The 13,647-nt window shown below is 36.6% G+C and overlaps 1 protein-coding gene across 3 annotated transcripts in view; it reads right to left on the reverse strand.

The window, feature by feature from the left end:
• NBEA (neurobeachin) overlaps nt 1-13,647 on the reverse strand; it is a 663,869-nt gene that overhangs the window by 397,661 nt on the left and 252,561 nt on the right. For 2 of the 3 annotated variants that reach the window (XM_056109123.1, XM_056109106.1), the window contains 2 exons: nt 8,583-8,737; nt 6,365-6,491 (listed from right to left, as the gene is read on the reverse strand). In XM_056109123.1, coding sequence (XP_055965098.1) covers nt 6,365-6,491; nt 8,583-8,737 — 282 coding nt within the window. The remainder of the gene's footprint in view (nt 1-6,364; nt 6,492-8,582; nt 8,738-13,647) is intronic. The other variant, XM_056109115.1, reaches the window with a different exon arrangement.

Consider the following 13,647-nt stretch of genomic DNA (forward strand, 5'->3'; position numbering starts at 1 on the left):
ATGAACAAAAACAGCCTATTTTCTGAGTGAATCTCTAAGATTTTTCAACTATGTCCTAATAGTCTTAAAAAATATGAAGTAAGCATATGGTGAAGAGGGTGTAATAAAAATTAGAAAAAATATCAAATGAAATTTAAAGCAGTTTCTGTTATTTTTGAAATACAGCTAAAATTGTGTTCAGACTAAAGTTACAGCTTTAAATATTCACAGGAGCAAAGAAGAAAAGGTAAGCAAGAGGTGAGCAAATATTTTTCATAAAATAAGAGTAGTTATTTTAATCTTTTAGGGTATATAATCTGTTACAATTACTTAACTCAGCCACTTGAATGTAAAAGTAGTCACAGATGATATGTAAACTAATGGTCTCACTGTATTACAGTTAAACTTAATATATATAAAAACTGCCAAAAGATAGTTTGGGCCCAGTTGGCCTAGGCAGTGATTTTTGATCTACAGATCTAAGTTTACAACCTAAGAATCTAAGAATTGCTAGAGAAGAGCTAGTAAATCGGAAATGATAAAAGAAAAATTAGAGCAAAATTTATGTAATAATAAAAATGTCATGAATCCATTAGCTACGTTGTTGTTTTTGTTTGTTTTGGGGTCAGAGCCAGCAATGCTCAGAGTTATTCCTGGCTCTATACTCAGGAATCACTCCTGGCACTGTTCCAGGGAGCATATGGGGTGCCAGGGATCGAAACCAGGTCAGCAGCTCACCCCCCACACACACACACCTCAAGGGGTACTTTTTTTTTCTTCTTTTTTTCTTTTTTCATTAGTGAAACACCACGAGGTACAGTTACAGACTTACAAATTTTTGTGCTTGGGTTTCAGTTATACAATGATCAAGTACCCATCCCTCCACCAGCGCCCATCCTCCACCACCATGGGTCCCAGCATCCCTCCCACCCCCCATCCCCCCATCTCACCCTGCCTCTGTGGCAGGGCATTCCTTTTGTTCTCTCTCTCTCTCTCCCCGTTTGGGTTCTGTGGTTTGCAGGAGAGGCATTGAGTGGCAATCATGTTCAGTCTATAGTCTACTTTCAGCATGCTTCTCCCATCCTGGGAGGATCCTCCCAACACCCTTTATTTGGTGCTCCCTTCTCTATCTGAGCTTCCTTTTCCCCTAGCACTTGTGGCTAGCCTCCAAGTCATGGAGCAAAATTCCTGGTACTAATCTCGGCCACTCCTGGGTGTTAGTCTCCCATTTTTCAACTTGTACTTTTAAGGAAAAATCTTAATATTAAAAAACTCAGCAACTATCCTGATTATAAATTAAGAAAGATGATAAATTAACAATGCTAATAATGAAAAGGAAACATATTTTCCACATGTTTTAAAATAAATACAGTGAGAAGCTTTATGGAACTGATGAAATAACTTAGAAAAATGATTAAATTTCCTAAATGACCAAAACATATGCAAAGAGAAAATAAAGTCTGACTAGTCATTTATCTACTAAAGAGACAGAAATTGAAATTCTAATATTTTTCAGGAAAATCCTACGCAAAAGTGGTTCCACTGGTAAATTCTCGGTTCTAAAATATTTAAACATACATATCAGTAAATATTTAGTATGAATATTACAGATATTTTTATATGAATACAAAGCAAAAAATTAGTAAAACTGTTAAGTTGAAGAAGTTTAAATCATCTATCAATGATATTAAAATTAAGTGCATTAAACAAAGAAGCAGGATTTAAAATCAACTAATGGGAAAAAACCCTGCATTTTGATACATTACCAAAACAATTAAAATCTTTGTTCTTTTCCTAAACTTTTCTGGGGTATGACTGGCAAGAAATTATCAATTTTCACTAAAAACAATAAAATTTGGGTCAAGAAAGAGAATGCAGAAGGTAAGGAGGAGCTCGCATTATACAAGACCAGCCCAAGTCCGATCCCTGGCACCACACAGGATCCCCAAGCACTGCCAGGAGTGATTGCTGAGCAGAGAGCCAGAATAACTTCTGAGGATTGCTGCTTATGGATAACACCCACCCCAATTAAGTTAAATTTAAGAGAATAAAAATTAATTTCATAATTTTATAAATTAGATGTATGCAATGTTTACTTTCCTTTGGCATCTAACTCAAAGTGATCAGAGGCATGAAATAAATAATACCAAAAATAAGTATATTTTTTTAACTTCAAGTGAAATAAGGGCTAAAGAGAGTTTAGCAGATGTTGCTTGCTTTGACATGCTTCCAACCCAGGATCAGTCCCCAGTACTGCATTCGGTGCCTCCAAGAACCTCCAATAGCGATCCCTGAGATCAAGAAAGCAAGGAAGCCGTGAGCACTGCCCAGTGGAACCCAAAATTCTCACAAACCTTCCCCCAAAACACAAGATTATTTGCTAGGTGAAATTAAGGATCTCACTGAATAATGAACATATAAAATACCTATAGATTCAAAGACTCAATTTTATTTATATTGATCATCTCCTAGATTAAAGACAGAACAACATTCTTTCTTGAAATTTTAGCAGGACTGAAGCTGCTTTCAGAAATTGACAAATCAGTTGACAAAGTCAATCTCTCAAGAAAAGTCAAAATAGTGCAAATAAGAATAAAGTTAAAGAGTTTATGGTTTTGCTTTGAAACAGAATTGGCAAAAGAGCAGCTCATACAGCAGTACAGAGTCAAGAAATATATTCACGTGTGTGGCAAACTGATTCAAACAATTTAAACACAATAAGCACTGTCCTCCTGTTGTTCATCAATTTGCTCGAGCAGGCCCAGTAACGTCTCCATTGCGAGACTTGTTGTTACTGTGTTTGGCATATTGAATATGTCACGGGGAGCTTGCCAGGCTTGCCAGGCTTTGCCATGCGGGCGAGATACAGGCTCTCTGAGAGGGGTGGAGGAATCTAACCCAGCTCTGCCTGTCAGCCTGTCAGCAAGGCAAACGCCCAACTACTGTGCTAAACACAATGAGGTCATTCAGTGGTGTTGAAATGCTGAGATACATGTGGGTAAAAACAAACACCAAAACTATTCTTCAATACATCAACTTCAACTCACCTCACCTAAGCCTACAAGACTCCCACTCCCACCCCCTGCCCTCCCTCACCTCCATTCCCCACATCTGTGTGGTCTCCAGTGAGATGGAAAGATAAGGGTTTTTTTGCTTTTGCTTTTTGGGGGGTTACATGGAGCACCTGCTCAGAGCGTACTTCTGGGCTCTGCACTCAGGGATAATTCCTGGCTCAGGAGACCATACTGGAAACCTGGGTCAGACTTCTTAAAAGGCAAATGATCTAGTCATTGTACTACCTCTCTGACCCCCTTAAAGCAAGTTTTTTCAATAAATGGTACTGGATCATCTTAAGCTCCATTATCACTTCTTCTTTTGGGTTTTTTTTTTCTTTTAGGGTCACACCTGGCAATGCTCAGTGCTCAGGGGTTACTCCTGGCTCTGCACTCAGGAATCATTTCTGGCGGTGCTCGGGGCACAATATGGGATGCTGGGAATCGAACCCAGGTCGGCCACATGCAAGGCAAATGCCCTACCCGCTGTGCTATCGCTCCAGTCCCCTCCATTATCACTTCTTCCCCATTAAATCCATAGCAATAAATTTCTAATGGACTGAGCATCTGAGTAAAAATTAAAATCACAGAATGAGGCAGCCAGAAAGAGGCATCACAGAAAAATGTTGATAAAAAATTCATCTATAAGAAAATTCTGTCACTGTCACTGTCCTCCCATTGTTTATCGATTTGCCCGAGCAGGCCCAGTAACGTCTCCATTGTGACACTTGTTACGGTGTTTTGGCATATCGAATACGTCACGAGTAGCTTGCCAGGCTTTGCCTTGCAGGCAAAATACTCTTGGTTAGCTTGCCGGGCTCTCAGAGAGGGGCAGAGGAATCGAACCTGGGTCGGCTGGGTGGGCCGCGTGTAAGGCAAATGCCCTACCCAACAAAATACTAACAAACAAAAACTTTATGAGGGGCTGAAGCCATAGAACAGTGGTTAAGGCACTTGCTTTGCATGCAGCCAACTCAGGTTCAATGCCAGGCAGGCATCCCATATGGTTCCCTGAGCACTACCAGGATTCCTGAAGGCAGAGCCAGGAGTAACACCTGAGCATCACCAGGTATGGCCCACACACACAACCAACCAAACAACAACAACAACAACAACAACAACAACAACCCATAAAAAAACCTCTATGAACTGAAGTTCATTTACTCTGTGGATCAAGATCAAAAAAGACCATACAGGGTTTGGAGAGCTAGTATAATGGGCAGGCCACTTGCCTTCCATGTGGCCAACCGTAGTTTGATCCCTGATATCCCTTGAGCACCACCTAGAAAAATTCCTGAGTGCAGAGCCAGGAGTAACCCCTGAGCATTGCTGGTTATAATCCCAGAACAAAAACAAACAAAATACCTAGACAATACGAATAGTTTTGAATAAAATGTTCAATTTCATAAACTTGAAAAAACATGCATAACATATAATAATCAAATGACTCAATTTCTAACTGTTTAAAAAATTTAATAACTATGTTATTTTAAAAAAATAGGATATACAGGAAAAGTTAAGATCCTCAAATTCATTAATTATCAATAAATGCAAATAAAATACAGTGAAACACACTAGGCATTCAAAAAAATGTAATATATAAGCACGAAAATTCTAAGTATTGCCAAGTTGCATGAAGTTGCAGAAACTCTTAGATGTTGCTGCTGAGTTAGTAAGCTTGCATAAGCACTTTGAAAACTCATTTAGCATTATCTCCTAAAAGGACATACTCAAACACCATGAATCAGCAATTCCTATACAAAGTATTTATCTAACAGAACTGCATATGAATTCATAATGCACCCAAAGGTAATGTACAAGTATTAGTATATAAAAAAGCATCAGTTTGTTATGTCTCAAAATGGAAAACCCTAAAGATTATCAACAGCACAACAGGTTAGAATATACACACATATATAAACACAAAAATTTCATCTACAACAAAATACATGCCTTGCATATAACCAACCTAGGTTCAATACACAATATAGGTCTGCATAGATAGTATGTATGTGGAACAAGCATACCAATGTACAATATACATACCAATAAATAAACGTGGAATGAAATTAAACTACTGGTACATGTACATGAATGAATAAAAAAATAATGCTAAACAAAAAAGTCACAGTTTAAAAATTACAACTATAACAGATGTAGCGAATGCTATTCAAGTTACATTTGAAAAAGAGCAAGAATACAGGAAAGGAACAAAAGGTGAGGGATGGGTTTTTTAAATTTTCTTTTGCTTGGGTGATGATTCATGAATATGGTTATTCTCTCACTGGATTGTCATAATCTACATTTGTGAGATAACCACATTAAAGATGAGGACATTCAAGCACTTGCGTGTATATGCAATTTTAACTTCAAAAATATGAGCCTATCGCTAGGAATGCTCTTTTATGTACTTCTAAAAATCCTTTTTCTCTGTTGCTATGATGGAAAAGATAATGTTAGATTATTCAAGTTACAGGGCTGGAGCGATAGCACAGCAGTAGGACGTTTGCCTTGCGTGCAGCCAGCCCGACCAAGCCAGGTTCGATTCCTCCACCCCTCTCGGAGAGCCTGGCAAGCTACCGAGAGTATCTCGCCCGCATGGCAAGGCCTGGCAAGCTCCCCGTGACGTGTTTGATATGCCAAACACAGTAACAAGTCTCATGATGGAGACGTTACTGGGCCCGCTAGAGCAAATCGATGAACAATGGGAGGACAGTGACAGTGATTCAAGTTACAACTATATATGTTATGCTTCGCCAGTTGATTTAGGAAGCTTACATATAAAACTTTTCAGCATTACTCCCAAAATGCTATCACTTGAGTATGTTTAAACTTTATTAGCGGGGCTGGAGCAATAGCACAGCAGGTAGGGCATTTGCTTTGCACGTGGCCAACCCGAGTTCAATCCCCAGCATATCCCCAGCATCCCCAGGTACCGCCAGGAGTAATTCCTGAGTGCAGAGCCAGGAGTAACCTCTGAGCATCACTGGGTGTAAACCCCACCCCCCAAGAAAGCAAAAAAGTCCCCAACAAACAAAAAAAAAAAAACTAACAGAAACTGTAACATGTCTTATGAAACAAAACTTATAAATTCAGCAGTCAACAGTTGGAAACTGCTCCAGACCTTGAGTTAGAATCTGAAATGCAACAACTAATTTATATATGACAAGTGAGTCACTAAATATATAAAAATAATTCAACCATACAGTGTTATCCCTAAAAAACCGAAACGTTCTCAAAAAATTTTAAATGCATTTTAAATTCTGTACAGTTTCACCGTGCTTGAAGTGAGCAAGGAAGCAGATGGAGAAAAGACTAAGAGTTCCATATACCTCATGTTTTCAGCTGAATCTTCAGGCATCGGAGCCACAGTCTGTACAGCTGGAAGGTTTTTGCTGGTAGCACCATTCACAAAACTAGAAGAAGAGGAAGAGGAGGAGGACCCTGAATCCACGGCACCTGTTCCCAAAATAATAATTTTTAGCCTTAAACATAAATTTGATAGATTTAATTACATCATTATTACTATCTGACTTCAAAAGGATTATTCATGTGATCTAAAACATTTTACAATTAAATATCATCTAGCACTCTACGACTGTAAATGACCATGGGTGAATTAAAACATAGCTGATTGACTTATTCTGGTCTTACAAACAGTGTATAAATAGAAGACATTGATAAATGAAAGTTCAGATAAATGAAGCTGATAAATATGCAAATTTATATGTGAAAACTATCTATACTGCCATATAGTACTAACTTTTCCATTTCATCTAAAATAAAATTTAAAATGGATTGCTTAAACCTAAATTTGTGGCATTATAACATCAAATCAAAACTTGTTATTACACAAGATTGCTTCAAAATAATCATAATTGGAACTATTATAATTGAGTTCAAAAATAATAAGTTTACAATGATATAAGAAGCAATTTCTGAGCAGACTTTTCTATAACACACTATGTAAGCATATCAAATAGATGTGGAGTTGAGGGACATCTAGTGTTCCTAAGTATTATCTTATATAAATTCACATAAAAGATATTGCTTATTAAGATTCCACTACAACATGTGCAGAGAAGCTAGGCATCATCCTGCAAATTGGGCCCAGTTTACATGTTAGCCCACAACGTGTGTGAATTCCTAGTATTTCTAAGGCAGATGTTTATTACTCATTTCCTTTTTCATTACATTATACACTTTATCCTATCACTTGACTGCCAGATGTCATTCCTTACATCTCAGGAATTTATGAAAAAGAAACTTAAAAAATGTGCAACTTGCTCCAGAAAAAAATTAAAATTTTCATTTACCTATGTCTTAAAAATAAGAATCTATTCAACAGACATCAAATACAGATTATTTTCTAAAGCATTAACAAATTTAAAACTTAACTTTTTTTCCTTCATACATACTTTAGTAAAAGAAAAACAGCTTTAGAGACAGGAAGTATAAAGAGTAAAAGTGTAAACTCTATACGAAAAATACATTTATTCATAAATAGAAAATCCACAGGTGCTATGTTCTTTAATACAAGCCAATGATGATGCTCATTTACGAATATAAATATGCTTGATAGAGTACATTCTACTTACTACAACCCCATAAATGTGTTGTTCATGATATGTCAGACTCAGGTGGTATGATAAACAAGATAGATACAGCAAGCACAAAGGAGAGCTATGAAATTAATAAGAATGGGTAGAATCTAAGTCATGATAATAGATGGAAAAGTGCTATACAGTTTGGAGAAGAGAAGACTACTATAGTCAGGGAAGAAAAGTCAGGGATCATCTTGCGTTGTATAAATACCTAAAATGGAATCACAAAGATTTGGGTAAGGATTTATTTTGCTAATAATCAACAGGAACATTTCTGGAAATTTACAAAAAATATAGTTAACTCAGGCTTTTAAAATTTGTAGTGATTTGGAATTTTCTGTTCATAAAATCAACAGGAAAATGTTGGACAATGATTGAATATAATTATAATCTAAGTATGTAATTCAATCTCAATGTATTTTTTCAAAACATGCAACTTTCATCAAATTGAGGTGCTTAAATATTGTCAGTGTTCTTAGGGGAGCTCTGACTTCCCTTCAAGAATTTAGCAAAAAAAATATACACTTGATTAAACTGGTAAATAACACTAATCTATTTTGTCACTAACTGATTCACTACACCTTGATATTCTTCAATTCATTATTTTTTTTACAAATCAAATTGCAATGCTCAAATTGTCTTTGGCTTTGCTCCCCAAATACCTTGCAAGTATCTGATTTCACTCTGAAGGCAAACACCACTGTGTTTTCAGAAAAGTCAAAACAAAAACCAATACTATCCTCTAAAACGACCACTAAAAAAGAGACCCCAGAACTACAAATTCTGAAAGATAGTAACATGAAGTAAAAGTTTCTAATAGATTAAGAAAATCTCCAATAATCAGGGTCTTTTCATTTTAAAGATCAAGTAAAGCAGGGAAAAAAAATGAAGATAGAGAAAACAGAAAGAAAAGATGAGGTATCACAAAAATAGATAAGGACAATACCTGTTGTATTAATCATACTTTTTGGTGTAGCTCCAGTAGCAGCGAATATATTGGAAGCACTGCCTGTTGGCAGCCCACTTCCAGCAGCACTGGCCCCCACGGTGGTCACAGCTAAACTGCCAGGCGGTGGCTTCTTAACAGGCACCACGACACTCCTGCAAGGAAGGAGAACCAAACAGAACACGAGGTTTACCAGGAGCACCAATCCTGCCAGAACAGACACGAGTCGGCTCCACCAAATTTCCTTTTCAGTTCTTGTTCTTGTGTTTGTTTTTAACTTTTGAGTTAAACTTCATTGGAGAAAAGCATGTAGAGATGAAGATATATCATATATACTATGAGCTGACTTCAGAGACAGCTCATTTAGGCATGAATAAATAACTGGAGTTTGCGAACTTGAGCGATATGTGGACAAACTCATGGGTCTGGGAAACGTGGGCAAAGGCATGCTCAAATTAGAGCAATATTTCTCATCCGGGGCCAAGTGGCCCCTGGCTGGTCCCCAAGGTATTCCATAGGAGCCACTGGTGAAAAGTGTGTAAATGAGGGTCACAGACGAGGCTAGGTGGCCAGCTCATAGAACAGGGGTCATAGGAGGGAACAAGGTAAGTAGAGGCCAGGGTTGAAAAAGGGGTTGAGAAACACTGAGATAAATGCATTCTGCATTTTTTTTAAAAAGGACTTTTTGATAAAATGTATATAAACTTTCTACCTTAACTAAATTATACCTTCCATGTACATAATGTTAAAACATACTTTAAAAAATGTTGAACGCTAAATTATAAGGTTTCTTCACAGCTAAAATTTAAATCAGGGAATTTGTTGAACAGCATCAAACAGCCTAAAGTCTAAATTTTACTTTTCTGAACAAATCTGAGTTGTTCTACACAGTAGGAATATTCTTACAATGAAGCAGACCAGAAACAACGCATTACAATATACGAGACATTTGAGAAATGGTCTGCTTAGCTTCTTTTTTTCTTTTTTTTAAAATTTTTGCAGGGAGTCTCCAGGCCATGGGGCGACATTAGGTGACACTCAGGTACTTTAGCATAAAGATCTGAGTAAAAGGTGGTTGCCTGAGCTCTGTGGTGCTGAGAACACCAAGGCCACCAATGGCATTCAGTGGGGACCAGTAAGAATAACCAATGACACTTGGGAGATCACTCTTGGCACGGGGTTGGGGGGACCATAAATGGTACTTGGAATGGAACCTGAGTCAGCAGTGTGCAAGGCAGAAAACCTAGCGAATGCACTTTCATCCAGGCCCCATATTTAAATGTTCCAAAAATATTTAAAGTTGTTATTTGGAAAAGAATGTGAATATCAATCCAAATTAGTAATCAACATGGCCGACCCGAGTTCGATTCCTCCACCCCTCTCGGAGAGCCCGGCAAGCTACCGAGAGTATTCGATATGCCAGACACAGTAACAACAAAGTCTCCAATGGAGACGTTACTGGGCCCGCTTGAGCAAATCGACGATCAACGGGAGGGCCTTTACCTTTACCTCGTATAAAATCTACCTTTATTTCCTTTCGATTAAGCTCAGTTCTCAAAATCTGTAACACCGCAATTTTAATAAACTTTCAAGTTTTAATCAACAAATACATTAATCTTAAAAGTATGAGATGAGAATTCAAACATAATGCTTGAAACACATGAGTCACAGTATACATTTTCCAATCCTTAAGTGAGATTTTTTAAATATATGTGTATTTTATTTTTCTCATTATAAAGCTCAGCCTAAAGGAAACTATAATTCTAAAACAAGTTGATGATCCAAACTTTTCCCAAAGGAACATTTTTAATACCTTTAATGACTTTCATGGTATCAGAAACCTAAATTTATTTTTTTTTAAATTCCCTTTATTCAGTTTTAAGCATACTAAGATAATTATCTCATGTAATTTATGTGTGCCATTTTTTTCCATTATTTGTGAATATTTTTTTCTTTGTGGACAAGAGAATTCATTAAACTCAACCTTGAAATCTCAATTACCTATTAAATTACCAAAAGAATACATTATGCTATCAATCTCTTAATCACACCATGTAATACTTGCATTTATCTCCTTCAGAGACCAGGTGACAGTTAGGGAAAAAATAAAATAAAAGGTAGCAGTGTAAGATAGAAGACAAAGTTACTTCATTGAGAAATCATGGGACATTGTGAAAAAAAATATTAAAAAAAAACAACCTAGACTTGAGAACCAAATCACTCTCAAGTTTTAGGATCATAAATTTTAGTTTCTCTGTATAGTCTGCACTGCACAAAGGACAAAATAAATGCATTTACCTCATGTATAACTAGTTAAGATTCAATGAAGTTATACTTAAAAGATCTGCTCAATTTCAAAATGTCTTTGGTAATAACTGTTACCACTGTCTAAAGCAGAAACTTCCAAATCTCTGATACCTTCTTTAAAAAAGAAGAAAATACTCAGTGCCCTTCTACGCAAACAATCATAGAGCACTCCCTACTGTACTCGAGATGAGTGAGCTCATCATTCCAAGACCCAGGGGCATCCTGCGTGCACTGAAAAACACTAAAATAAAATACTTATCTGCCTAAAAGAGATGAGGCATCTGAGCTATAATGATTAAAACAAGGTTTTTGACAGAAATTTTATTTATATTTATAATTTTTTTCCAAAGTTCTACACTATGTTGAGATGAATATCTCATTGGTTATATAGCAAAACAAGATGATCAACTTACATTTAAAAATAGAGAAAAACTGTAATACTTTCTTCTACATTTCTATTAGTGCCTATAATAATAACACATAGCATACAGATCATGTTGTTATATAAATTATTAGCTGGGAGAAAAATTATTATCAAATATCCTAATTAATGAATCTTTACCATTTTTAGAACTTAACTCTAATAACAAACTATTGTAGGTCTTTTGTCTATAGAGCAAAAACTATGAGAAGTTATATTACAAAACTTATACGAAAAGGAAATAATTCTAAATCTCAATAACCTGCAATAAAAGCTTGTAAATAAGTGCAAAAAATATTAAATGCTGGTCTACCCAACACCCTCTCCCCACAAAACAAAAACGAAAACAAAAACACTAGAAGCATCTAATTTATCTGTAATTGGCCCATGCAGTTCATTGCAAGGTCAAAGTTTTTTCCCTTACAGTGGAATCAGAAGCACTAAAAAGCTTATACAAAGGGTCTTAGGAAATAATAGATTATATCCTGTTGAATAAATAATGTTATAACCAAGAGTGATCTCAGGTTATAACAGGATTGTTGTGAGATATAACACATATGTTGAGGATATGATTGAGTTGGAATAACCAGACAGACAGACATTGGTTAGGAAAATAGAAACACCTAAGCAAGGAAAGATAATTTGGATTTGAATAAACTTTGGTACATTTACACAATGGAGTACTATGTAGCTGTTAGAAAAGAGGAAGTCATGAAATTTACATACAAGTGGTACTACATGGAAAGTATCATGTTAAGTGAAATGAGTCAGAAAGAGCGGGATAGACACAGAAAGATTGCATTCATCTGGGGAACATAAAGTAACAAAATGGGAGACTAACACCCAAGAATGGCCGAGATTAGTACCAGGAATTTTGCTCCATGGCTTGGAGGCCAGCCACACATGCTAGGGGAAAAGGGAGCTCAGATAGAGAAGGGAGCATCAAATAAAGGGTGTTTGGAGGACCCTCCCAGGATGGGAGAAGCATGCTGGAAGTAGACTATAGACCAAACATGATTGCCACCCATTGCCTCTTTTGCAAACCACAACATCCAATAGGAGAGACAGAACAATAGGGAATTCCCTGCCACAGAGGCAGGGTTAGATGGGGGGATGGGGGGGTGGGAGGGATGCTGGGACACGTGGTGGTGGAAAATGGGACTGGTGGAGGAACAGGTATTTGATCATTGTATAAGTGAAACCCAAGCACAAAAATTTGTAAGTCTACAACTGTACCTCATGGTGTCTCATTAATAAAAATAAAAATAAAAAAGTGAAACTGAAAAAAGAAGTGTGTCAAATTTGGGCAATAATGAGAAAAGAGAGCAAAGGGTTTTGTAAAATTGTGTATGTGGGTCTGAGAGAAAACTGAAAAACAATGTACCAATTTTGGTCTGAAGTATCTATAAGACACAGTGGTTGTGGTAGTTACAGGGCTTGTTGTTGTTACTAAATAAGCAATTAGAACTCTTAGTAGGCAACTGGAGATATTACTCTCTAGTGAGTCATAAATTCAGTAACCACTATTTGCTACTTAATGGCAGAAAAGACATACATTACCAAAGAAGTAAGGGCAATTCTTTTTTTTTAAATTTATTTTTATTTTATTTATTTATTTTCTGCTTTTTTGGGTCACACCCGGCAATGCACAGGGGTTACTCCTGGCTCTGCACTCAAGAATCACTCCTGGAGGTAATCAGGGGACCATATGGGATGCTGGGAATCGAACCCGGGTCGGCCGCGTGCAAGGCAAACATCCTACCCGCTGTGCTATCACTCCAGCCCGTAAGAGCAATTCTTAGTTTTGGAATATACTTTAACTCGTTATATAAGTATGGTAAAAGTACTACTTATTTATCTGTCCCAAGTATGAAGTGATAATAGAAATGTATTCTACAACATGATAGATTAAGGCAAGTGAGTTTTATAAATTCACGTGAAACCAACTAGAAATCGCTTTATTCCTTCTGTTCTCTCTTTTCTGTAACACTTACTGCAAACTCACAGGTTAAGAAAATAAAACTGCACATCAACAAGTATAGGGAATACATAAGCCATACCTAATGAGACACATGATGAAAATACAAGAGACAGACAAATCAACTGTACAATTAACTTCAATAATTCTTCTAATCAGAATTCCAGGCAGGATCTTCTGGGAACACAAAGGGTATACATTATCAGTGACGAGTAAAAGGATCAGCAGAAATAAGCTGAGGGAATTTCTTTAAAGTTCAACAAAAAGTTCAGTACAAAAAAAATGCAACCAAAGAGTAGAGTGAAGAAACTGCCAATAGATTCTAATGATTGGTAAAAAAAAAAAAAACCAAAAACAAC

Source organism: Sorex fumeus, unplaced genomic scaffold, assembly GCF_029834395.1.
Source record: "Sorex fumeus unplaced genomic scaffold, SorFum_2.1 ptg000008l, whole genome shotgun sequence".
In the NCBI taxonomy this organism is placed as follows: domain Eukaryota; kingdom Metazoa; phylum Chordata; class Mammalia; order Eulipotyphla; family Soricidae; genus Sorex; species Sorex fumeus.